The sequence below is a fragment of the Pipistrellus kuhlii genome, unplaced genomic scaffold (genome assembly GCF_014108245.1).
Source record: "Pipistrellus kuhlii isolate mPipKuh1 unplaced genomic scaffold, mPipKuh1.p scaffold_m20_p_44, whole genome shotgun sequence".
Taxonomy (NCBI): Eukaryota; Metazoa; Chordata; class Mammalia; order Chiroptera; family Vespertilionidae; genus Pipistrellus; species Pipistrellus kuhlii.
The window spans coordinates 3,152,902-3,177,401 of NW_023425545.1; the positions used below are offsets into that span (position 1 = coordinate 3,152,902).

Genomic DNA, 24,500 nt, shown 5'->3' on the forward strand with positions numbered 1-24,500 from the left:
GGCCGACACCTCCGGAGACCTCGGCTCAGCCTTTGGCCCACACTGGCCGGGGAGTCGGACTCCAGGGGCGGGGGGGCGGGCCACGCGGGCCCTTTGCTGAGGGGCAGCCACGCTCCCCAGGCCCGCAGAGGGGGAAGGCGGACGGAGCCCCGGAGGGGGCTCCGGGGACAAAGCTGGTGTGGTGAGTGCCCCCGGCATGGAGGCGGCCGGGCCTCTGCCCAGCCTGCGCTCCTCCCAGTGACCTGGAGGGCGCCCCTGGCTGGGGGGAGGAGACCCCCTCGGGACCTCCCTCCCACACCTTCTCCTGACCTGTCCGTGCTCATCCTTCTGATAAAGCCCCGCCTTCCACGCCCCAGGCCACCGTCCTGAGTCGGTGGACAGATGGGCCGCCTCTCAGCCCGGGCCTGGGAGCTCCAGCGGGTCAGGGGACTCAGTCGGCTAAGCCACCTCTTCCGTGCAGCCTTCCATGATCGCTCTGCAGCCCCGACCCCACCCACACCCACTCGGGCACCCAGCACAGGGGCGGGCCACCTCAGCTGAGCTAGGGAGGTCAAAGGTCAGCCTTAACGCCCCTGGACCAAGCACCACACTGAGGTCAGTGACCTGGTGGGGTTGTGTGTGCGTGTCACAGGCTGACTGCCCAGGTGGACTTCGGCAGGGAGAGTGTGTTTACAAGTGAAAGGAAAGTGAGAGAGGCAGCCAGGCCTCTGTCACAAACAGAAGAGGGAGCCGGGCCAGTGTGGCTCAGAGGATGGAGCTCGGCCTGGGGACTGCAGGGTCCCTGGTTCAATTCCGGTCAAGGGTACAGGCCCAGGCTGTGGGCTTGATCCCCAGTGGGGGCGAGCAGGAGGCAGCCGAACAATGATTCTCCCTCATCACTGACGTTTCCATCTCTCCCCCTCTCCCTTCCTCTCTGAGAACAATAAAGAAATAATAATAATAATAAGAGGAAGAAGAAGAAGAAGAGAAGAAGAAGAAGAGAACTCCAGAGGCCACGGGGGACGGGGCCTTGCTGCCCAGACTGGCCACCTTGCTGTCGGGCATTCTGTCTGCCCGCCGCCTCCAGGCCCTGCCTGCCTCCCGGTCCCCACCCCACTCGGTTTCCATGACACCTCAGACCCTGAATCCTAACAACTGTTTCACACGGACTCAGTCCTCAACATCATCATCTGCTCGAGCCTCTCCCTGCAAACACGCCCGTGAGTGCTCGGCCCCTCCCACCACCACTGAGGTGGGGTCCCCCGGGGAGATGTCTGCCCGCTGAGGTGGGGTCCCCCGGGGAGGTGTCTGCCCGCTGAGGTGGGGTCCCCCGGGGAGATGTCTGCCCGCTGAGGTGGGGTCCCCCGGGGAGATGTCTGCCCGCTGAGGTGGGGTCCCCCGGGGAGGTGTCTGCCCGCTGAGGTGGGGTCCCCCGGGGAGATGTCTGCCCGCTGAGGTGGGGTCCCCCGGGGAGGTGTCTGCCCGCTGAGGTGGGGTCCCCCGGGGAAGTGTCTGCCCACTGAGGTGGGGTCCTCCAGGGAGGTGTCTGCCCGCTGAGGTGGGGTCCCCCGGGGAGGTGTCTGCCCGCTGAGGTGGGGTCCTCCAGGGAGGTGTCTGCCCGCTGAGGTGGGGTCCCCCGGGGAGGTGTCTGCCCGCTGAGGTGGGGTCCTCCAGGGAGGTGTCTGCCCGCTGAGGTGGGGTCCCCCGGGGAGGTGTCTGCCCGCTGAGGTGGGGTCCCCCGGGGAGGTGTCTGCCCGCTGAGGTGGGGTCCCCTGGGGAGGTGTCTGCCCGCTGAGGTGGGGTCCTCCAGGGAGGTGTCTGCCCACTGAATTGGGGTCCCCAGGGAGATGTCTGCCCGCTGAGGTGGGGTCCCCCGGGGAGATGTCTGCCCGCTGAGGTGGGGTCCCCCGGGGAGATGTCTGCCCGCTGAGGTGGGGTCCCCCGGGGAGATGTCTGCCCGCTGAGGTGGGGTCCCCCGGGGAGGTGTCTGCCCGCTGAGGTGGGGTCCCCGGGGGAGGTGTCTGCCCGCTGAGGTGGGGTCCCCCGGGGAGGTGTCTGCCCGCTGAGGTGGGGTCCCCCGGGGGCAGGCCTGGTCAGGGGCAGGCTGCTCTACTCTTCCTGCTGCTCAAGGCCAGGGCTGCTCTGAACCTGCCGAGGCCCTGGCCGCCCTCAGCCACTCTCCCGTGGCCCTGCCCATCCCCAGAAGCCCTGCGTGACCACAGTCTGGGTAAAGAGACAACCTGACGCACCTCTGCCCCTAATCCAAAACCACCTTCCTGCCAGCCCGTCACACTGGTGGCATGGAGAGCCGGCTCTGCATCTTGGCCAGCGCCTGTCTTTTGGCCCAGACCACTGTGTGTCCCTACCGGCCATACACGGACAGCCGGAGGCCGTACACGGACAGCCGGAGGCCATACACGGACAGCCGGAGGCCGTACACGGACAGCCGGAGGCCGTACACGGACAGCCGGAGGCCGTACACGGACAGCCGGAGGCCGTACACGGACAGCCGGAGGCCGTACACGGACAGCCGGAGGCCGTACACGGACAGCCGGAGATCCCGGCCCGGCGGGCCATCAGCCACACCTGTCCCAGCGGCCCTCGCAGGGACTCTCACCCCCGGGAGCCGGAGCCCGGAGGACGGGAGCACGGGAGCTGCGCTGTGGGTGTGGGAGGTCTCCGGCCTCAGGACGGAGGGCGGGGCTGGGGACTCCACGGGGCACCTCCTAGGCTGAGCCCAGCTGCTGGGGCGCCGGGCCCTGGCGGGAAGGGGCCGGGGAGGAGGGGGCTGGGGCGCCAGCCTGCGCGAGGGACTCCCAGCCCCAACAGGATTTATTAGGAAGAAATGCGCGCTGGGGCACAGCCACCTCTGAATGTCCCCTGTGGTGTGAGCAGGTTCCGGGCGATATTTGGGAGGGGCCCCGGCTGGGAGGTCGGTCCCCGTCCAGGCCAGGCAAACCAGCTCCCCACAGCCTTTGCCGACTGTCCCCACTGCCCGGCTGCCCCTGCCCCCCATCCTAGTTCCTGTCGCTGGAAACACATCCCCCGCCCCCTCCCCCAGACTCCCAGGCTCTGAGACAGGAGGGCTCCCCACCCAGCCGGTGGAAGGCAGTTTTCATCCTTCAGGGCACCACCCGCGGGGGCTGAACTCAGACACCCCCTTGGTTAGGGCAGTGCCGGCGGGTCCCTTGTGTTACCGGCGTCTGTGAGTTGGCGCTGTGTGCGGGAGCGGAGTCCACGCGTGTGCGCACCCCCAGGAGTGCCCCTGCGCGCGGGCGCAGTGTGGGTGCAGGTGTGCCCGAGAGCGCGCCTCGACTCCGCTGGGCGTGGGGGGGCGCAGGGCACATCTCTGCCCCCCTCCGACCCCCCACCCCCAGCGGGCCACGGCGACCGCAGCTCCGCCCCTCCCCTCCAGGCGGGCACCCTGCGCCCGGGCGGATGGCAGGTCAGGCACCAGGAGTCCCGTCTTGGCGGCAAGAGGGGAATCCCGCGCGCGCTCCTCCGAAACCCAGAGTCCAGGGAACCTCCCAACTCGGAGCCTCGTCCCGTCCTCCCAGCCCCTTCCCGTCCGAGCACCCTCCCGCCCCTCACCTGCTCCCCCTCCCGCCCTCCCGCCCCTCACCTGCTCCGACGCCGGCGCCTCCTCGGTGTCCGGCAGCCGCTCGTCGTCTGCGCGCCGGGCGGACCGGGAGGGAAACTGGAGGCTCCAGGGCGGAGCCGCGGGGGAGGTGGAGGCCGAGGGTTGAGGGCCCAGGGGCGCGGGAGGCCCCGCCCCAAATCCCAGATGTCCCAGATGCCAGGAGGGGTTGTGGGAAGTCACGGGAGGCGCGGGAAGTCACGGGAGCCGCCGTGGGAACGGCCACGGGAAGGAAGCAGCGTGACTGTCTTGGCAGCGGCCCCTCCCTCCGCTGTGTCCACACTTTGGGCGGAGGTTCTAGGAACCGCGGGCGCCTCCGGGCGAGCGGCAGTGCGGGGCGCTGGGCGGGCGCCCCAGGATCGGCCCCAGCTCCCCAGTGTGGGCTGAGGACTGTGGGAAATGCCGTGGGCTCCCTGCGGGTGCCCAGGGGCAGGCGGGTGGGAGTCAGGTGTTCCCTGAGGCTGTGCAGGCTCACGCCCAGGCCCCTGTGCGGTCACTGGGGAGGGAGACCTCTGCGCTCCTGGTGGGCTTGTCGTTAAGTTGATCTCACGGAGGACAGTTCCCCCTTGCTTCTCAGAGAGAGTGGGAGGGGAAGGCGGGGAGAGAAGGGACCAGTCCCAGTGGATGGAAGAGGTAGAGTCCCCAGGATGCCCGAAGGGCTAGCCTTGGGCAGATGGAAGGAGCGGTCCTCACGGGACCACCCACAGCCCCTGCCCACGGCAGGGGCCCTGGCCCTCCCGGAGGGCACAGAGGCACTAGAGAGGGGCCCACACGTGACGACCGGCCGGGACCAGACACCACCCAGGTCCCCTCAGGCCCAACGGGGGCTTGTCCCCGAGGCCACCGCCCAAGTCAGCCCGCCTTCCCTCCAGTGCAGCTGGCCGAGGCCCCTCTGCTCCGCTCCACTCTGCTCGGGCAGGTCCCTGGGCTGTCCAGGCAGGAGGTCGGTCTGAGGGTGGGTGGAGGACGTGGTAAAGCAGTTCACCTGAAGAGGACAGCTCGCTCTGCAGCCGCACAAACCAGGGGCTGAGACAGTGCGCCAGCCGTGCCCCTGGGCTCCTGTCTCGCTCTCCTGGAACTGAGCAGGGACTTCCTGTGCACACGCACACGCACGTGCACACGCACACGCACACGCACACACAGGTGCCTCTCCGGGCCTGTGGGCGGCGGCCGTCATCCCGGCCGGCGAGCCTCCTGTCCTGCGCCTGCTCTCCGGGCGTCGCACTGTTTGTCCGGAGCCACAGGACCGGAGCAGTTTCATTTTCCCCGAGGTGCCGGGATTTCTAAGATTTCCCTTACGGCCGACTTCCTGGTTCACCAAACACTCACTCAGCAGCTTGTCCACGATATCGCAGGACTTCGCGACGGTTACTCTTCCATTACCGCTGCAACCTCCTCTGGCTCCTGTCTTCACCCTCCGCAGCCCCCTCCACTGGCGGCAGGCCTGTGCCTGACGGTCCTGCACCCCATCAACTGCTGCACCCCTCCTGTCCTCTGATGGCTGAAGCGAGTTCTGGGGTCCCGTCAGGGTCAGTGAGGGGTGCTGCTCTCACACACACTCGAGGCTGGGTTGGAAACATACGTTTTATTGATTTTTAGAGAAAGAGGGAGAGGGATAGAGAGAAAGAACCATCAATGAAAGAGAAACATCATTGATCAGCTGCCTCCTCATGCCTCCTACTGAGGATTGAGCCTGCAACTTGGGCAAGTGCCCTGACCAGGAATTGAATCCGTGACCTCTTGGTTCCTGGTGAACCCCCTCTCTGGGCTGTGGTCTTGACCCCCCACAGGGATAGGAGGTCGTGTCTGCCCTTGAAACAAATGGGGCGTCTCACCTTCAACCTTCCTGACCACCCTGCTCTACCCCACTTCCCACCCCCTCCCTGGGCCCGGCCTCTCTCTGGTCCCCAGACAGCAAGACCCCCCGTCTGGTCCTCTGAGCTCAGGGGGCCTGCGTGATGGGCTCAGCTGGGCATGCGGGGGCAGACAGGAAGCAGGCGCAGGGACAGTGGGCATGTGGGTCCGCTGAGGTAGTGGGTCTGAGCCAATGCGGCCTCTCCCAGCCCCACCAGGCATGGGGTGTGTGGATCTGAGTGTGGGGTTCACAGCCACTTCCATGGTATCCTCACCTGCAGGGGCCTGGCTCCCCCCCAGCTTTGACAGCAAACACCCCCTATTGCAGGACTGTGTTACTTGACAAACATTGGCCAGGGCTGCGGGGAGAGAGGGCTGGGGGGAGGGGAGATGGGGTTGACGGGGGAGATGGGGGAGATGGGGAGACAGGGCTGGGTGGGAAGATGGAGCCGAGGGGGGAGATGGGGAGACAGGGGCGGGGGGTGAGATGGGGGAGACGGGACTGGGGGGAGATGGGGCTGAGGAGGAGCCAGGCAGGAAAGGAAGATTCCCACCCACTCCAGTGTTTTCACCCAACAGCAGGCAATCCTGAGCCTTGCTCACTACCAGCCCCCCTGGCCAGTGGGGGCTGTGCTGGGGAGGCCTGGGGCCAGTTTGTGGGTCACTCTCGGCATTGGCTGCACCAGGTTCCCCTCCGGTGCCTGCACTACCTGGTCCCCGAGGCCAGGCCTGCCTCCATGCTCTGCCCCGTGGCGCTCCATGGCTCTGTCCACGTGGGTCCCCGTGAGGTGTGAGAGCTCTGGACAGCCAGCCGGGGGTCCGCCTGCAGCGCGTCCCCAGGGAGCCTGGCGGGGTTGGCGTCGAGCAGCCACGTGGCCGTGTCCCGGCCGCTTAGTCTCGGTGCAGCTTCGTGGGGCACAGCCCTCCCTCCGCCGAGGAAGGGCTCTGTGGGCGAGATGGGTGACTGTCGTGGAGGCGCGTTTCCACGTAAGTGCCAGGCGCTAGCACCGCCTGCTCCCCGTGAGCGGGGGACAGTTCTGGCCCAAGACGTGGCCGTGACGGCCAGGACCAGCCGCCCGGTGGCCGAAGGGGCCGCTCCGCACACTCTGGCCCGGAGCTGGCTGCCGGGCGAGAGGGAAGCCTGAGCCCAGGCCCTGGCTCCACGTTAGCGTGGGAAACGGCAGGGGATCTCGTGACCTCCTCCTGACGGGCCGTCCTGACAGGTGGGAAACACGGGCACAGTGTGGACTGTAGGCTGCACGTGTTGGTTTACTTATTTATTTTTATTTAATTTTTTGTTTTTTGCACGAGTTGGTTTAATAGCTTCGCTCTGAGAGGTTTTCTAGGTGTAAAGCTGTGAGAATCAGGCCGACGTCTTCTAAGAACCGCAGTCCTGTCCCGGAGCCATGGACATAAAGGTGACTTTTAAGCTTTAGTCACGTCTGTCACTGAGAGACCGCTGGAGTCGGCGTGGAGGCCGGCGAGGCCCGGGCTGAGGATGTGAGCGCCCAGGGTCCCCAGAGCTCGGCGTCTGGAGCCCCCACTTTCTACGGAGAATGTTTGGCTGTTCCCGGGGGCCGCGCCGGGGCATCTGCCACAGGCGCCTGACCTCCAGGGCCCACGCCCGACCCCGGCCGGCGTGTCACTTTCCCACGTTGCTTGTTGTCTTTGAAAAGCTTGGATGCGAAGGAGCTGGTGTTTTAAGCCGTGCCAGGTGACCCCGGTGTCAACCCTCTCAGTGTGACATGAGCATCGTGTCTGGTGTGTACAGGCTGCCGCCCCCCATGCAGGGCCTCCCTCAGCATCAGGCCCTCCCGCAGCCCAGAGCAGCCGTTGGCCGGGACGCGCCCTGGCCTTGGACAAAATAACAACACCCCCCCCTCCCCGGTTCTCCAGTTCTCAGGGGACTTTCCTCGGACGGGAGCCCAGCAGAGTGGCCGTACCCAGCGACTGGGGCCGGGTCAGCCCGGTGGGAACTTGGCTGCTCCAGGCCCGAGACCCTCAGGGACAAGCCAGGCCTCTCCTCGCCGGCCTTGTCCGCCTGGAGGTGAGCGCACCTGTGTGAGCCCGGCCTGTCCTCGGGGCCTGGCACGGGCAGGCGAGCCCCAAACAGGCATGGCCGTCCCCCCGGGGACCCCAAGCAGAGCCCAGGCAGTGCTGTGGGCCGGGCCGCGCGGTTTCCCGGGAGAATCCGTCGCAGAGAGAGGTAAGCGGAAAGTCCAGGTCCCTGTGACGGCATGGTGGTCCGGACCTCGCCTCTGTCCCAGCCGGACACAGCCCTGCGCCCCGGAAACCCAGGCACCTCACGCAGGTGCTCACTCGGACCCACAGTCAGCACCGTGCAAACGTGCGCAGATCCCAGTGAACACGCACCACAGCCTCGCACAGCCTCGCCCCTGCTCACACTCACGGCCCGGCTCCAGGGCCTGGCTGGTCATAGAGGGACCAGGTGGGGGGCTCCCAGGGGAGGGGGTGTTCGAACACCCACACGGACACAGACTGGCCGATCCCTGTGGGGGAAGGACCCGTGATCCCGGCATCCACATCCCCACTTCCCAGCTCAGGAGGCGGCGTTGGGAGCGGGAGCGGCCAGCCAGCGGTGCTGGCCCCGGGTCACTGGGGCCCGGCAGTGCCTGGAACCAGGATCCATGCCGCCCGAACGACCACCAGGGGGCGCTGCTGGCACACGGTGCGCCTCGGCGCTGGCCGACCGGCCCGGAGGCAGGCTGCTCCCGCCTGGGCGCGCCCAGGGGAGACGCCCGCGGCGGGTGGACTCCTCGGCGGAGTGGGGAAGGAACCGCTGCCTTGCTGGTTCACTTGGCGATCGCCGCATGAAGCCTCTGGCCCAGGCGCAGGTCGCGGATGAGTGCGGCGCCCGCCCACGCCATGGCCTTTTGCATAAGCAGGACACCCCACCGTGTCCCCCAGAACTCCCGTGTGGAAACCCTAAGCCGCGTGATGGCATCAGGAGGAGGGCTTTAGGAGGTCATTGGGTGAGCCCTAATCGGGCAAGACTGTGGCCTTACCGGAAGTGGAAGGGAGGTGCTTCCGGCTCAAGATGGCGGCTCAAGGTGGCCTCCCTGAGAGAGTCCTGATGGTGGTTCGAGATGGGCTCCCTGAGAGAGTCCTGATGGCGGTCCAAGATGGCGGCTCAAGGAGAGTCCTGACGGAGGTCCAAGATGGCGGCTCAAGGTGGCCTCCCGGGGAGAGTCCTGATGGCGGTCCAAGATGGCGGTTCAAGGTGGTCCAACATGGCGGCTCAAGGTGGCCTCCGGGGACGGTCGTGAACTCAGGCTCCCAGGGAAACACGGAAGCTACAGTCCCACAGGAACAACTTCCTCTGAGAAACCATGACGCCCGTTTACAGACAAGAGGGAGCCCACGCCGCCGAGTGCGGAGGCGCCCCTCAGGCGCCCCCAGGCTCCTCCCGCGCGCACACAGGCCCTTTGCGGGAGCCCCTGTACCTTCTGCTCCGTTTTGCTGTGAACCCAAAACTGCTCTAACAGTAACTCTTTTCTTTTAAAAAGTCCTTTTAAATTAGTCTTTTAAAGCGGAGAGGAGACCCACAAAGTGGGGAAAGTATGTAAAGTGGAAATAACCGGCCCATCTCTGAAATGCATGGAGTCTGCCATTGGGGCGGGGAAGGGACCCACTTTAAGCCGAAGGATGAGGCCCTGAGGGTCAGGGGGTCCAGGGGCCGCTCCGGGCGAAGGCCGCAGAGGGATGGCGCCATGTCGGACCCGCGGGCTAAAGACGCCTGGAGCCGTCAGACCCAGAGGGACGAGTACCAAGATGGCGCCTGGCGCCGGGACCAGCGTGCACGTGGGACCAGCGCGGGAGGGGGTGACGCAGCAGTTTCAGGGTGTGGTGGGCGGAGCCTCACAGGCGTATGCAGATCAGCCTAGGGCATCATGGGAAACAAGCCTTTATATTCCCAGGCGGCGGGTGTCCCTCCTTTCCCTGGGATGCCCTGCAGCGGCGGAGGGAGGCGGTTGAGAGGGTCCCGGGAACATGGTGGGGAGAGGGGCGGGGAGTTAAGGGGCCCAAACTGTCCAGGGTGGCCTGGGGCATCTGATAGCTCAGGGGCTGGATTCTGTAAGGTTCTGTCCGCTTCCATCTTGATTCCTAAGGTTCTATCTGGTTCCATTAGGTCCTGTCTGGGTCCATCTGGTGCCGTCCGGTTCTGGCCGGTGCCATCATGTTCCCTTAGGTTTCATTTGGCTCCGACAGGTGAGGCTGGTTGGGTGTTGGGGGTACTGGGTGGGTGGGGGAGGGACCACGCTCCCACGTGACTCAGGCCTGAGGGGCTGAACTGAGCAGAGACCCCTCCCCCACCCCCTGGGGTCCCTCCCGCCCCCCGCCTGCCAGTAGGGGGCGCCTGACCTCCTGGGCTTCTTCCTTACAGCTCTCCAGAGACCAGAGCAATTGCATCAGCTAAAGAAATTTCCAGAAGTTCATTCTTCCCCACTTCTGCAGGTCCCTGTGGATTTGGGACCCAATTCGTCCCTCCCACCCCAAATCCCTGCACCCCTGGCTCTCCTCCCTGCCCCCTGCAGTCCCCGAAAGTGCTGTCCTTGCTGCCCACCCCCAGGAGCAGGCAGTGCCGCCATGTGCAGCCCGGGCAGCGAGCGGCCTGGCAGGGAGGGTGTGTCCCAACTGAAGGCGTTCTGGTTGTATCAGCTCCAACATGGGAACCAGCTAAGGGTCTGCTTCCCTTGTTTTAAGCTCCTCTTCCTGAGCTTCAAGGAGTCCTTGAGGTCGGGAGACTGGGAAGAGGAGGACTGGGACCCTGAGCCGGTGCAGCACCGCTGGGCGGAGCCAGAGGAGGGGCTGTCCCTGGGGATAGGCCCAGCGGGTGGCAGGGCGAAGGTCAGCCCGAACTGGAAGGGCTTGGGGACGGGGGCTCGGTCACCCTGGGGTCCGACCCTGATGAGTCTGAAGAGCTGGGCCTGACGCCCACCGAGCAGACCCCGCAACACGGGCACCCCTGGGCCTGGGTCCCCAGAATGCTGACTGGACCCAGGGTCTCGCCTGGCGGTTCGGGGGGTTCCTACCTGCTCCCATTGGATGAGCCCCTGTGTCTTACCGCAGGGTTTTCCCGAAGAGTCCTGCCCCCAGCTGAGCCCAGGCTGTTGGAGGTGGTGGCCACCCGGGAGGTGGACCGTGCCCAGGCAGAGCTGGCTGCTGAGCCTGCAGGCCACGGCCATGGCGGGCGGCCCTGCCGGCACCCTCCTCCCACACGTGTCGCCACGGTGGATCCGGAGGGCCCCGGGCCCGGGCTGGGGCGTGCTGCTGGAGCCGGACGGCCTGTATGTGCTGCAGCTCCATCGCGCGTACCCGGGCCAGGACCCGAGCCCGTGGCGGCTCAGCCTCCTGGAGAGCTCCCGGCCGGCTACGGGGCCCAGCTTGTCCCCGAGGGCACGGCCCTGCTCCTGAGGGGGTTCAGCGTCCGCTCCTACGCCCCCTGGGGCAACACGGAGGCCGAGGAGGGCGGCGGGGACCCTGGGCCAGAGGCCTCGCCCCAAGGGCAGGGTCCTGGTGTCGCTGGCACAGGCAGCTGGGGGGCCGGGGAGAGCCTGGGCCCTGGGGGAGCACCCCTATGTCCAGTGCCTCAGCCCGAGGCCCAGGTGACCACCAGGCTGCCCCAGGCCGCCAACGGCTGGGGAGGACAGGTGGCTGCCCCTCCTCCCCAGCCAGGGGAGCTGTTGGCGGGGGGGCCGGGGGCGGGGCCCAGGGACTGACGGGGAAGCAGCACCAATGTCCCCCTGGGGAGGGTAGCTGTCCCACAGATGCTCCTGCAGTTAGAATGTGGCTGTTGGCAGGTGCTCTTGTGGCTCGGGGACGAGACCCCTGCCCTGGCCACGGGAGAGCTGTGTGGGAGGTGACGGGGTTGGGTCATTGTTGTTTTATGCAGTTTAACCATTTGGTTCCTGTTTCTTTGTACGTTGTTTTTGTTAAATAAAACAAGCGTTTTGCATCAAAGCCTTTGAGTCATCCTCAGTAACCCCAGCTGATTGGCCTGTGGCCTCGGTCTGGGTTAAATCCCCTGGGCGGTGGGCGGTGGGGAGGTCCGCTCTTTGGTTCCAGGTGGGAGCTGTTTCCGGTGGTTACCACGTCGTGTGTAAACAACAAACACAGCCTCACAGAACGCTGCGCTGAGCAGTCATGGAAGTGCTCCTGACATGACACTGAAACCCACAGGCTGGCCATGTGGAAAGGATGCTCACACTGTCATGAGACAGGCTTGGGCGCCAGCGACCCGGCTGCACAGGCGCCGGGAGAGGCAGCTCTGGGTCTGGTCCCCAGGGTGCTGTGGGAAAGGTGCTCCACCGAACGGCAGTGCCAAGTGAGGGAGCGGGCAGGGAGGTTCAGATCCTGCAGAATCCACCACACCCACCACACAGGTCCGAGAGGGTCAGGTCCCCAGGGGCGGGGCAGGCCAGGGAGCTGGTGAGTAAAGGGGACAGAATTTCCTTTTGGATCAGAAGATTGTGGAAATGGATCGTGGTGATGGTTGCACAACATTAAATGTTATTAAGGCCACCAGGCAGAGGCCCAGCCTGGGTCTCAACCCTCTCCAGGTCCAGGGGTGCTGGGGTGGGGTGCAGAGACACCCGGGGGAGGGGGAGCGGGTCTGGAGGTGACTACACCCCTCCAGCTGCTGGGTCCCACCCTCCAGAGCGGCTCAGACCCTCGCTGGGCGGCGCCCTGCTGCCCAGTGCCCCCACCTCCTCCTGCCCCTTCCCGCCTCTCCAGCGCCCCCTTCGCTCCTGCGCTCTCTTCCCAGGCGCCCCTCCCCGCCTCTCCTGGCACCCCTGCCTGGTATTAGTATCCATTCACATCCGGCGCTGGCGCAGGCGGAGGTGCAGTCCCAGCCCTGGCTGGCGGGGCCCGTGGCGATCAGGAGGGGCACCAGCTCCGCTGTCTAGGCGGGACCGCAGCCGGACACCCCCAGTCAGTCCAGGGCCCCCACAACTCCTGCGTGGCTGCAGGAGCTGACAGGTGAGCGTGTGGGGCAACCCGTGTGGGGTGGGGGGTGGGGTATGGGGGCTCAGTAAGGCTTCCCGCCGCTCCTGGGGCTCCGAAGCCCGGTCCCCAGCAGCGGCTGGAGACGCAAGGCGCCTCCCGGGTGCAGTGGCCCTGTGGGGAGGCTCCCGGACTCGGCAGGTCCGAGGGGTCCCCTGCCGGCTGCGCTGGGTCCTGGGCAGCTTCCTGCACCGCAGGCCCAAGTCCCCGCACGGGGGCCCAGGTGCTGCCCGTGGGACGCCCGGGGGTTCCTGGTCATCAGAGGGGAAAGCCTGGGCCGGCGTTACCCCGTGTGGATGTGGGCCGTCCAAGGGCCTCCCTCCGTTCCGTGTTCCCACAGTCAAGCCTGTTTTCTTATGAAGATAATCCTCCGACATCAGGCTACAAGCCATTCTCGTGCCTGCTGTGAGCACTGAGCCGGGAAAGGCCACTTCCTTGCGCCTGGTGGCACAGGGCCGCACCACATGGTGCCGCAGGCCCAGCATCCGCAGGGCAGCAGAGTATGTTTTTATTGATGTCAGAGGGGAAGGGAGAGGGAGGGAGAAACATCAAAGATAGAGAGAATCACTGATCCGCTGCACTGCATGCCCACACTGGGGATCCAGCCCGCAACCCGGGTCTGTGCCTGCCGTGTCTGGTCCACTGTGGGCCCCGCCGGCCGGGCTGGTCTGCACCTTTAGCGGGCTCCTTTTCCTGCAGGGCAGCTGGTTGCCCCCGGATGACCTCTCTGCGGGGATGGCCCTGAGCCCTGAGCCCACGAGCGGGTTCCCTGTCCTGGCCGCGCGGGGCGGTCCCACGGCCCAGCCACCCGGCAGCCTCAACGCCACCCTGAACGGCTCCGGGGCTGGCCCCGCGGCGCCCGGCTCCCTGGAGGACCAGGTGGCTGCGGGCGCCCTCGGGGCAGTGCTCCTGGCCATGGGCGCGGTGGGCGTGGTGGGCAACCTGTACATCCTCGTGGTCCTGGGACGCTTCCCGCGCGCCGCGGCCGCCCTGCGCGCCTACGTGGCTAGCCTGGCGCTGGCCGACCTGCTCTACCTGCTCAGCGTGCCCTTCGTGGTGGCCACCTACGGCGCCCGGCAGTGGCACTTCGGGGACGCGGGCTGCCGCGCGCTGCCCAGCCTGGACCTGCTGACCATGCACGCCAGCAGCTTCACGCTGGTGCTGCTGAGCGCCGAGCGCTGCGCCGCCGTGCTGAGGCCGCTGGACGCGGCCCGGCGTTCCCGGCGCCACCGCGCGGCCCTGGCGCTGGGCGCGTGGCTGCTGGCCCTGCTGCTGGCGCTGCCCATGGGCCTGGCCGTGCGGCTGGCGCGCCGGGGCGGCCGGGCCGTCTGCCTGCCCGCCTGGGGCCCGCGCGCGCACCGCGCCTACCTGACGCTGCTCTTCGGCACCAGCATGGCGGGCCCCGGCCTGGCCATCGCGCTGCTGTACGCGCGCCTGGCCCGGGCCTACCGGCGGGCACAGCAGGCCTGCCCACCGCGGGCGCGGCGGCCGCCCGCCCCCCGCGTGCTGCGCCTGGTGCTGGCCATCGTGCTGCTCTTCTGGGCCTGCTTCCTGCCCTTCTGGGCCTGGCAGCTGCTGGCGCAGTACCGCGAAGGCCCGCTGTTCCCGGCCCGCGCCGCCCGCCTTGTCAACTACCTGACCACCTGCCTCACCTACGGCAACAGCTGCCTCAACCCCGTCCTCTACACGCTGCTCACCAGGAACTACCGCGACCTCCGCCGGCGCCCCCGGCCCCCCACCGCCCCCAGGAGGCCGCTGGGGCCGGCTGCGGCCATCGCCCCTCGCAGCGCCCTCCCCCACCCGCAGCCCCCTCCCCCGCCCGCAGCCCCCGCCCCCGCCCCCTGCTGTGCCGGCCCCGGCCTCCCACGGGGACGAGCGCTTTTAGAATAAAGAGATTTGTTCCCTGTGCACGCGGTTAGTGATGGCCCCTGGCAGCAGCCGTCAGGTCTGCAAGGCTGGGCGGCGGGCCTGGCCCGGGCGGTGCCAGCACAGTGGCCGGGGGAGGGGACGCGAGGCCCAGGACCCAGACCTCAAGGATTAGCCAAGTCCCCTAAAATTCCAACGCAGAGCAAGGCGCTGGGAGGGACAGGACGGACCCCGGGCACGGTGTGGGCATTGCGAGCCGAAGGCAGGTCGGGGTCTGACGTGGGGCCAGCGCCCCCTCTGCTGGGAGTCTGCCCTGCAGCCCGGTGGCCACAGGCCTGAGGGGGCTGGTTCAGCGTCGGTTCAGGAGTCAGGCCCGTGACCTGCTCCGTGGATTACGACGTGGCCACCAGGCGGGAGGGCTGTGCTGAGTTACAGGCGCCGCCCGGAGCGCTGGCCGTGGGGCACACTGAGGATATTGGTCAACAGCAGGCGGACGGACCTCCAGGTGGACACGAGGCAGTGGGGCCCTCGGAGACGCTGACCACTCAATGGGTGCTCTCTGGTCCTCGGCTCCCATGAGGCGGGCTAGCGGGGACGGCTTCGTGGGGGGGGGGGGCAGAGAAGGGACTGGCTGGGACTGGGTGACAGCGGCATCAGGAGAGGGGCCGGGTGCCAGGCCTAGAGCCTACCCCCACCCACCATGTCCCCGTCCTCAGCCCTCCCCTCACCCGGGAGAAGGGAGAAGGGAGAGGGGAGAGGGGAGAGGGGAGAGGGGAGAGGGGAGAAGTGGGGAAGAGCCCAGCCAGAAGCAGGAAGTCCCAGCCCGGCCGGAGGGCTGGCTCCGCAGTGGCAGCAGCAGGCGCCAGGGCCAGTCTGGTGGCTGGTGGCAGTGATGGGTTTACCAGGTGCAGGCACATTCCTGCCCCAGGCGGAGTCTGGGTCTGGCAGCTGGTCACGGCCAGGCGGGAGGGGGCGCGTGTGTGTGGATCGGCCACGGCCCAGCGCCTGGTCCCACCCCCACCTCCAGGGGCCTAGCGGGGGGCAGGGGAGCCCCAGTTGCTGCTTGGAGCAGACACCCAAGCCCGGAGGCTGGGCCCCGCACCCTGCCCCCGTCAGCCACTCACCCACAGACACTCCACGTTCCCCCCTCTCCGGCTGCACCTGGGAGTTCACCTACAACCGGGGACATGCTGTTCACTGCCAGGGGCTCTGCTCCGGCTGACCACCTCCCGGGGCTCCTGGGGGGAGGCCGCAGCGGGCACAGGTGGCGGCACAGCAGGGCAGGGACAGTGACACGGGCGGAGCTGGGCTGCCCAGGCGCCCAGCTGGTGTGCAGAGACTGGCCTCCTCGCCCGGTTCTGACCCGGCTCGGTGCAGGGCGCTGCGTCCTCTCTGCCTGGACGCTCAGGCCCGCAGAAGGTGGGAGGGATACAGGTGGCCAGTCTAGCCGGGGCCCCTACACCCACAAACCATCCCCCCTGGAGTCAGGGACCCAGGGCTGTGCCCAGGGCAGCCGTTTCCACTGAATTCCAGACGGATGACGCTGCGCAGGGCGCCCTGCGGCCAGCCCCAGCCAGCAGCTCTGAACCGCCTCCCCAGGTCGCGAGGGCCCAGCCGCACGGGGTCAAGCTGGGAGCACCCAGCTCAGTGGGCAGGTGGCCCTGTGCCCCGTGGCGCAGGCACCCGCGTGTGATTGAAAGTCCAGAGCCGGTGTCTCACCCCAGAACTATGTGTCGGCGTGGAACACGGAGGTGCCAGGCGTGGCCCTGTGCCAGGAGGCTCCTGGGCCATTGGGACCGGGCCTGGGGGTGGGGGTGGGGGCATCTTGGTTTCTGCCCTGGGCCTCCCAACTCTCTATCCTCACCTCACGGCCATGTCCCCACCCCACAAGTCCTGACCGACCCCCGCAGCCCCCCAGGTAATGGGGTCTCGGCTGTGGGGGGTGGGCGGGGGGGCAGTGTTGAGTGTTCGGGATGGGGTGAGGAATGCAGGTGGGAACAGGGGGCCCACTTTTTCCTGGGGATGAAGCCACGGTCCCGGAGCCCACCCTGCTGTGCAGGCCCCTTCCTGTGGGAAAGTGGGGGCCACAGAGGGGTAGGCCCCACACCTTCTTTTCTGTAAACTCAAGGTCGCAGTGAGAGGCTCAGGGTCGGTCTGGGAGCCCTGAGCGGGGGTTGGACCAGGAAGGTGGCCTGTGCCTGCCCCTGCCCCCGGCCTGGGGTCGGAGGGTCAGTTTCCCAGCTCGGCCTCCAGCTGCTCTCCGTTGCAGCTCCTCAGCTGTCCCTGGCTGCCCACTCGGTCCCGGGAGTGTGCCTGCTGCCCCCAGGCCTGCCCGCCGTGGACCCCCGCCCGGGGCCATGGGCTGGTTGTGGGGGAGGAGTCCTCACGGGACTGCCCGGCTGGTGTCTCAGGTCCTGGGCCCAGCCTGCCCCCGCCCTGCTCCCCTCCCGAGGAAGCCCTGGCCCCACAGGGCATCATCCCAGCCCTGAGGGAGCAGACGCCGGCCCGGGAGAAGCTGGCCCCTTCACCTGCTCGCAGGAAACCACCGAGACGTTAGCCAGTCACATGAAGAGGATGCAAGGCACCTGTTCCCGGGAATGGGGGAGGGAGGGGGAGGAGGGGGGAGGGCCGCTGAGGTGGCTACGTGAAGGCCGGGTCGGCGATGCTGTGGTCGGGGTTGCAGGTGAAGGCGATGGTGACGGCGTAGCGGGTGCCCCAGCGCACCCTCTCCACTCGGTGCAGGTTCTCGGACCCCGAGGTGAAGAAGGACACGCGGCCTGGGGAGGAGAGAGAGACGTGGCCCGGCCACGTGTGGCCCTGCACCCTGCATCCCGCCAAACCGGCCAGGACCCCGGCGGCGAGGCACAGGGCAGGTGCAGGGTGCGGGGGCCGGGACAGCAGAGCCGAGGACAGGGTGCCTCACCCTCTGACAGATGGGTCCCCCGGGGTCTCAGCCCAGCAGGCACACAGCAGGCGCTCCATAAACACAGCTCCCGCCCCCGAAACCCCCCACCCCGGGCCGCCTGCACACACCTGCTCTGGGCTCCACCGTCCGGTTGGCTCCCTCCTCCATGAACACGAAGCGGCCCCCGCCGAAGTCCTCCAGGTAGTCGGAGAGGTACAGCAGCGAGGTGTAGTCGAAGGAGCCGTAGGTCACCTGCAGGCGAGGGCGCAGCACCGCTGAGCCGCCTGCAGCTGCTCCTCCCCCGGGCGCCAGGCACCCGCACTCCCGCCGCCTCCCACCGCCTCTGCCTGGGGCGCCGTCCTCGCACCCAGGTCTGGCCCTGCCTGGGCCCGTGTTTCTGGGGAGCAGCAGGTGCGGGACCCACACGCAGCCAACGCCTGCCTCGGGGCGAGGGCTGCAACAACAGCTCCTGCGTTTTCCCGGGGGAGGGGCAGGCCAGCTTTTAAAGACCATGGAGGCCCAGCTGGCGTGGCTCAGGGGCTGAGCATCGACCTATAAGCCAGGAGGTCACAGTTCGATTCCCGGTCAGGGCACAGGCCCGGGTTGCAGGCTCCATCCCCAGTGAGGGGCGTGCAGGAGGCAGCTGATCCATGATTCTCTCTCGTCATGGATGTTTCTCTCTCCCTCTCCCTCTTCTCCGAAACCGATAAAAAAGAACATAAACACACACACAAACAAGAACACGGTGACACGCGTCCACAGTGCCATGCTGGGCGCCTGGCAGGCGGAGCTGGGCGGCGGGACAGGTGGTGCGAGCCCCGCCCCCCCTCTTCCGACCGCACGGCGCACCTTGTCCACGTGTGCGTGCCAGTACTCGTCGTGGGCGGTGCGGGCCGCCGTGCTGTTGATGCGGGAGAAGAAGGTGGGCTTGGTCAGGTACAGCGAGGACGCGCTGATGCCGAAGGCCCGGGCGATGGCGAGCTGGACCTTCTGCCGCACGTCCCTGTGGGAGGACACGGTCAGCGGGGCCGTGCCCCGGAGGGAGGGTTCCCCCAGTGCCCCCTGCCCACCGGAAGATCGGCACACACACGACACCCCACACGCGTGTCACAGGGCATCGTGTGGGGGACAAGGGCCCTGAGGACCGGCCCCTCGGAGGGCGACACGGCACCGGCCGGCTGGGCAGTGCCAGGGCACAGACGGGCGACGGCAGGTGAGCGGCCCTGGCCACGCCCACAGGTTCCTGAGCAGCGTGGAGGCCGGGACTGAGGGTGAGCCGTGCACGCCAGGGGCTGGGCTGCCGGAGACACGGCCCTCCCTGCATGTCCGGGGCTGGGGTCCAGGCCGCTGCCTGCAGCCCCATGTCAGGCCCTAACATGACATCCCAGGGGGACGGCTCGAGCCCAGAGCGCGCTCATGGCTCTGACATTTCCAGCCACGGGCGAGCCTGCCACACGTGCCTCCCACCCGACAGGCTCTGACTGCACAGACACTTCCAGGGGCCCCTCACGCTGGTCTCAGCGAGAGCACGGAGCTGGCCTGGCGGCGTGGCTCCGTGGGAGAGCGGCGACCCAGGAACCAGGAGGTCTGGGCTCGATCCCCGGTCAGGGGACAGGCCCAGGCCACGGTCGGGCCCGTGGTGTGCAGGAGGCAGCGATGGATGTCTCCCTCCGACATCGATGTTCTCTCCTCCGCTCACTCGTGCAGGACTGTAAGGAGCGCCGTGGGCCGCCTGGCGTGGTGACCGCCCGCACTGGCTGCTGCTTCCCGGCCGGGGCCCACATCCCACAGACACACCCCCAGGGCCAGGGTGCCGGGCAGGAGGCGCCCTGCCTGCCCCTCCCCGTCCCGCCCACACTGCGGCCCCTCCTCACCGGTACACCCGGAAGTCCTCTTCGGAGAAGACGTTCTCCACGTTGTCCCCGAAGTACCTGAGGAGTGAGGGGTGCTCACACCGTGAGGGTCCGTCTCCCCACGGGAAGCCCCCGGCCCCTGGGAGCTGCCGTCCTGTCCTGCAGGCGGGGTCGTTTCCACGGCGATGCCTGCAGGACACGGGGCAGGGAGGGGCCAGGCTGCCGGCCCCCGAGGGGGCCCGCCCGGGGCTGGGGAGCCTGGGCTTCTCCTGGCCCCGAGAGCGGCCGAATCCCTCAGGCCCCACGGAGGATCACGGGAGCCGGCCTCCCCCTCCCGCTCCCCCACGGCCCCGGGCCTGAGCCCTGAGCAGGTCCCAGCTCCCGAGAGGCCCCGATGCTACATGGGCCCCTGACGCCTGAGAACAAGGATGCTGCCCTCGGAGGAGGGCCACGCCTTCCGGTCCCTGCGGCTAATGTCACGGTTTACCAGGACCCGAAGCCGCGGCTGCCAGCCTCGCTGGTGCCCCCCGAGGGGTGCTCAGACGCCGGTACAAGATGGAGCTCACCTGTACAGGTTCACAAAGTGCTTCCCCACCGACAGCGCGCCCGAGTGCAAGTCCAAGATGGACGCCTGCAGGAGACGTGGAGCGGAGCGTGAGGGCGGCAGCCAGGGAGCCTCGCCGGCCCCTGCGACACCGGTGGCTGAGACCGTCCTCGCGCACCCCGGAGGACAACTAGACCCAAGCGAGTGCCGCCGGGTCGTTCGCTGCGCCCGCAGGTTAGCCTGGGGTCCGATTCTGAACATAGCCACAGCCGGTGAGGTGCACCGGGCCCCGCCCTGAGGCCCAGCCCTCCCACTGGAGCTTTGTTCGTGGAAAGCCCACAGACAGCTTCTGTTTAAAATATAGTTCCAGGAGCGTTGGCGTCCAGATGCCCCCACACAACCACCAAGACCACAAATGCTCCCTGTCCTTCGGCCCCGGTTCCTGTCCGCCTGCGGGGAGCTCGTCTGTGCGGACCATGCTCATTCTCTCGCCCCGGATCGAAGGGCTGGGCCAGTGCCATTTTTTGTTTTAATCCTCCCAGAGGACGTTTCCCCCCTGGATTCGTCTTAGAGAGAGAAGGGGAGGGAGGGAGGAACGTGGACGTGAAAGAGACACACCGATTAGCTGTCTCCTGCACATGCCTTGACCAGGACCGGGGATCAAACCTGCAAACCAGCTATGTGTTTTTGACCAGGAATCGAACCTGAGACCCTTTGGTGAACTGGCCGACGCCCTAACCACTTAGCAACACTGGCCAGGGCTGGGTCATAACTTTTTTTTTTTTTAATGTATTTTTTTATTGGTTTCAGAAAGGAAGGGAGAGGGAGAGAAAACCATCAATGATGAGAATCTCCCCATGCTCCACGGGCCTGGAGGATCCATGTTCAGGACACCACATGAGATCTCAAGCCAACGAGCACTCAAACTAATGGGGTCGCAAGAAAACGAGATTTCAGACTCACATCCGGGGCATGAGGGGGTCCCCCATCGATTCCAGGTCAGGGCACACGCCTGGATTGTGGGCTCGATCCCCATAGGGGGTGTGCAGGAGATAGCCGATCAATGTTTCTCTCTCATTGATGTTTCTGTCTCTCTGTCTCCCTTCCTCTCTCTGACATAAATAAAGACATATGTTTAAAAAAGGAGGAAAGAGCCGAAGCCGGTTTGGCTCAGTGGTAGAGCCTCAGTCTGCGGACTGAAGGGTCCCAGGTTCGATTCCGGTCAAGGGCATGTACATTGGTTGCGGGCACATCCCCAGTAGGGGTGTGCAAAAGGCAGCTGGTCGATGTTTCTCTCTCATCGATGTTTCTAGCTCTCTATGTCTTTCCCTTCCTCCTCTCTGTGAAATATCAATAAAATATATTTTAAAAAAATAAAATAAAAAATAAAAATAAAAAAGGAGGAAAGAGAAAACGGAAGCAGGAGCCGCACACAACTCACCCCTCCGTCAGATCCGCCCAGGGAGAGCCCCTTCTCGGCTATGCTGTGGGAGAGATCGTTAAGCCACACTTGTTAACAGTGTCCCCTGCGATGTATCTGAGCAAATCCCCCACCTCCATGGTCCACACCACGCTGACCGACTGTTTAATGTCCAGGACCAGCACACGGTTAGACCACAGGACTCGGCTTCCAAAGCCAAGTGAGGGAATGGCTGTTCCGTCTTCTGTGACGACACAGAACACAGCTCAGGAACAAGGGGGCGCTGTGGCGGGCTGCCCTGCGGAGTGGCTGAGCCACCTCCCAGGCATCCCAGTCCCGTCTCCACAGGCCGGGGGGCAGCCTCTGAACCTCCAGGTCGGGGAGTCGAGGCCCCAGGGCGGGCCTGCTGCCCGACAGGACCTCCCGGCCACAAAGAGCGTCCAGCGCCTCAGGCCGCCCAGGAAACTGTGGGGGGCCAGCCCCAAGCCCGTGCCCCGCGGAGCGCCCACGGCGCCATCTGGACCGGGATCGGGAGCACCTCCCGTCGGGACTGACTCGGCGTCCCGCTGGCCGATGCCAGCAATGCCCACCGCAGCCCACGGGCCAGACTACGCCCCACTCACCACCTGCTTCCAGAGACATTGTGTCTGAACAGCTCGTCGGAAAGTCTACACTTTAAGATCCCGTTTTTAAAATTTCAACCAGGAAAACCCACCAACTTCTGATAAGACTTCCCGCCCCATCTGAGTCGCTGCGAGTGGCCGAAGGGCTAATCCCCACCCCGTTTGGGAGGACAGGGGACCAGCACCTGGTGATCACTTGCTGTCGTGGGAGCACTCAGAGCTTTACATGAATTCTCTAAGTCGTCCTGTGAGCAGGCATCCCCTCCCCCCCCCCCCCCAGCCCGATTCCTGGCTGGGACAGAAGCTGGTGGGGGGGAGGAGGGGTGCGCCCCACCTGCGGACCCGCCGGGCCTCCTCCCTGGTGATGACAGCATCGCTGACGCCCCGGCCACACTTGATAGGGGAGCAGCCTGGAGAGAGAGGAGCCGGGTGAGGTCACCAATACAATGAGGCCTGAAGACAGAGCCTGTGGGAGGCCCTCCCCGGACAGTGGAGCTTTGTGGGAGGCGGGGGCGGGGGGGTGGGCGCGTGATGAGTCCCTCCTTGCTTCTCACACCTGGGAGAGGAGAGGAGAGGGCTGGTGAAGGGGCTTTAAAACACACGCCCACTGTTTTTTCATTGTGGTAAAATACACGTCACAAAACGTGCTGCTTTAGCCCTGGCTGGTGTGGCTCAGTGAATAGTGTCAGCCTGTGGACTGAGGGGTCCCAGGTTCCATTCCGGTCAGGGCACAGGCCTGGGTCGCAGGCTTGATTCCGAGTGGGGGGGGTGCAGGAGGCAGCCAATGAATGATTCTCATCATTGATGTTTCTCTCTCCCTCATTGATGTTTCTCTCTCCCTCTCTTCCTCTCTGAAATCAGTAAAAATGTATATTTTTTAAAGTGCTGCTTTTTTTTACGTGGGCGGATCAATGGCATCGAGGGCATCCACCTGCTGTGCAGCTGTCACCACTATCCCCAGGACCCTGTCATCTTCCCAAACTCTATAACCCATCCCCATTAAACACGAGGTCCTCCTCCCTCGCCCCCATCCCAACTGTTTGCAATGATGGATTATTAAATGGGCGGGAAGGGAACTGTTCTGCAATCCCAGCCGCTGAAAGGGATTTTCCTGAGCCCGGGGACGTCAGAGGGAGAGGCCAGCCAAGGGGGCCGCTCCTGCCGGGCTGCTCAGAGGAATGAAAACCAACCCCCACTTCCTTCGTTACAGCCCCTGGCTTATGCGCGTCCCAACAGCGCCCCCTGGTGGGAGCCTGACCCCACCGACCCGCTGCAGCAAAGACCTCAGGTTAAACTCAGCATTTCCCTCGAACCTGCTGCCTCGCTCTTTCCCCATCACCGGGCGCCGCCTACCTTCGAATCTCCGGTGACTGTTGTAGTCCTCGGAGCAGGGCACCTCAATGAAGCGGCCGGGCAGGACCTCGCCTCGGTGAGCCAGGACCTCGGTGACGCCGTCCTCGCCCGCCAGGCTGCCCCAGAGCAGGAGCGCGGCGGCCAGCGCGGCCCCGGCACCCAGGACGGCGGCCCGCAGCCACCTCCTCCGGACCTCCCGGGGCGCCCGGGCGCTCTTCATGCTGAGAACAGAACACACCATGGTCCCACCAGGCCTTTGGGTGCTGGACAGAACACACACGGTCCCCACCGGGCCTGTGGGTGCTGGACGGAACACACACGGTCCCCACCGGGCCTGTGGGTGCTGGACAGTCCCCACCGCGCCTGTGGGTGCTGGACAGAACACCCACGGTCCCCACTGGGCCTGTGGGTGCCGCGCAGAACACACATGGTCCCCACCGCGCCTTTGGGTGCTGAACAGAACACACACGGTCCCCACCAGGCCTGTGGGTGCTGGACAGAACACAGACGGTCCCCACCGTGCCTGTGGGTGCTGGACATTCCCCACCGCGCCTGTGGGTGCTGGACAGAACACACACGGTCCCCACCGGGCCTGTGGGTGCTGAACAGCAGACCGTGCGGACCGGAGGCCCTGGCCCTACACTAACATTAACATTGTCAGAGCTGCTGTCAATCAATACAGAGGCACCTGCAGGGGGGGTGGTGTTGGAGGGTACAACACGGTGAGAATGCACACGGGGTAGGGGAGTCAGGGAAGGTTTCCGGCGGGGAGCCCTTCTTCCCCGTGACCCCCCGCCGGAGCCACCCACGGCTCTGAGCCAGGGCTGCCGGGTGCCTGGGGTGCCGGTGGGAGCGGGGTTCTGCGGGCCCCGCCCCACGCCCGCCCCGCCCGCCTGCATAGACCACGCCCACTTTCGGACAGACACGGACAGCCCCGCCCCGCTAAAGACCACGCCCATCGTATGATAGACCACGCCCACCGGGCAGCCCCTCCGGCCACGCCCACGGCCCGGCCGCCGCCGCCGCGCTGGCCCTCCCTCCCTCCGGGGCTGCGGTACCTGCTCGGGCGCCTGCGCTCGGCCGTCCCGCTGCCTTCGGGCGCCTTGGGCGCGCCCCTCCGCTGAGGCGCCATCGGGCCTGCCCGCCACGGAGCCGGGCCGAGCGCGGGAGCCGCCGGGGCCGGGACGAGCGGCGCGTGAGGGAGCGCGAGGCAGGCGCGGCGGGGACACGGGCGACGCGCTCGGCCGTCCACTCCGGGGCTGGCGGCCAGACCCGAGCAATCGCCGGCCGAGCGCTGCGGGCCCGGATCCTCCGCTCCCGTCCCTCCCCGCCCCCTGGAACCCCGGAGCTCCGAGCCTCCGGGTGCAGCGCGTCCCTCCTCCCCCGGCGCCTCCCCCCGGGGCCCGCGCCTCCTCCCCGGGGCCCGCCTCCTCCAGGGCC

The 24,500-nt window shown here is 66.7% G+C and overlaps 4 protein-coding genes across 4 annotated transcripts in view; 2 read left to right on the forward strand and 2 right to left on the reverse strand.

Moving 5' to 3' along the window:
* Positions 1–3,150: 3,150 nt before the first annotated feature.
* Positions 3,151–24,500, reverse strand: part of LOC118704566 (cytochrome b-245 chaperone 1) — a 35,277-nt gene continuing 13,927 nt past the window's right edge. Inside the window, exons 8-9 of the transcript XR_006739911.1 lie at positions 5,493–5,510; positions 3,151–3,166 (exon numbers count right to left, since the gene is read on the reverse strand). The gene's annotated coding sequence lies outside the window, so the exon portion shown is untranslated. The remainder of the gene's footprint in view (positions 3,167–5,492; positions 5,511–24,500) is intronic.
* TEX19 (testis expressed 19) lies at positions 9,518–10,906 on the forward strand. Its single transcript, XM_045572105.1, is given in 5 exon segments — positions 9,518–9,700; positions 9,876–10,316; positions 10,319–10,447; positions 10,450–10,509; positions 10,512–10,906. Coding segments are annotated over 4 exon segments (822 nt in total). The 5' UTR covers positions 9,518–9,700; positions 9,876–10,078.
* Positions 12,356–14,537, forward strand: UTS2R (urotensin 2 receptor). The gene is made up of 3 exons (XM_045572106.1): positions 12,356–12,472; positions 13,196–14,298; positions 14,432–14,537. Exons 2-3 carry the CDS (start codon positions 13,232–13,234, stop codon positions 14,535–14,537), a joined length of 1,173 nt encoding a protein of 390 aa, XP_045428062.1. The 5' UTR covers positions 12,356–12,472; positions 13,196–13,231.
* Positions 16,913–24,369, reverse strand: OGFOD3 (2-oxoglutarate and iron dependent oxygenase domain containing 3). The gene is made up of 9 exons (XM_036412335.2): positions 24,119–24,369; positions 23,061–23,281; positions 22,042–22,117; positions 21,106–21,148; positions 19,687–19,751; positions 19,142–19,198; positions 18,117–18,270; positions 17,396–17,519; positions 16,913–17,139 (listed from the first exon to the last, which is right to left on the reverse strand). Exons 1-9 carry the CDS (start codon positions 24,190–24,192, stop codon positions 17,003–17,005), a joined length of 951 nt encoding a protein of 316 aa, XP_036268228.1. The 5' UTR covers positions 24,193–24,369; the 3' UTR covers positions 16,913–17,002.

Excerpts from the sequence above, each read along its gene's own strand:
- UTS2R (XM_045572106.1), top strand. The coding sequence starts at position 13,232 with ATGGCCCTGAGCCCTGAGCCCACGAGCGGGTTCCCTGTCCTGGCCGCG. Across the intron at positions 14,299-14,431 it reads CGCAGCGCCCTCCCCCACCC|CAGCCGTCAGGTCTGCAAGG; the intron begins GCAGCCCCCTCC and ends GGCCCCTGGCAG.
- OGFOD3 (XM_036412335.2), bottom strand. The coding sequence starts at position 24,192 with ATGGCGCCTCAGCGGAGGGGCGCGCCCAAGGCGCCCGAAGGCAGCGGG. Across the intron at positions 22,118-23,060 it reads CAGTCACCGGAGATTCGAAG|GCTGCTCCCCTATCAAGTGT; the intron begins GTAGGCGGCGCC and ends CTCTCTCTCCAG. Across the intron at positions 21,149-22,041 it reads GAGGCCCGGCGGGTCCGCAG|CATAGCCGAGAAGGGGCTCT; the intron begins GTGGGGCGCACC and ends TCTCTCCCACAG.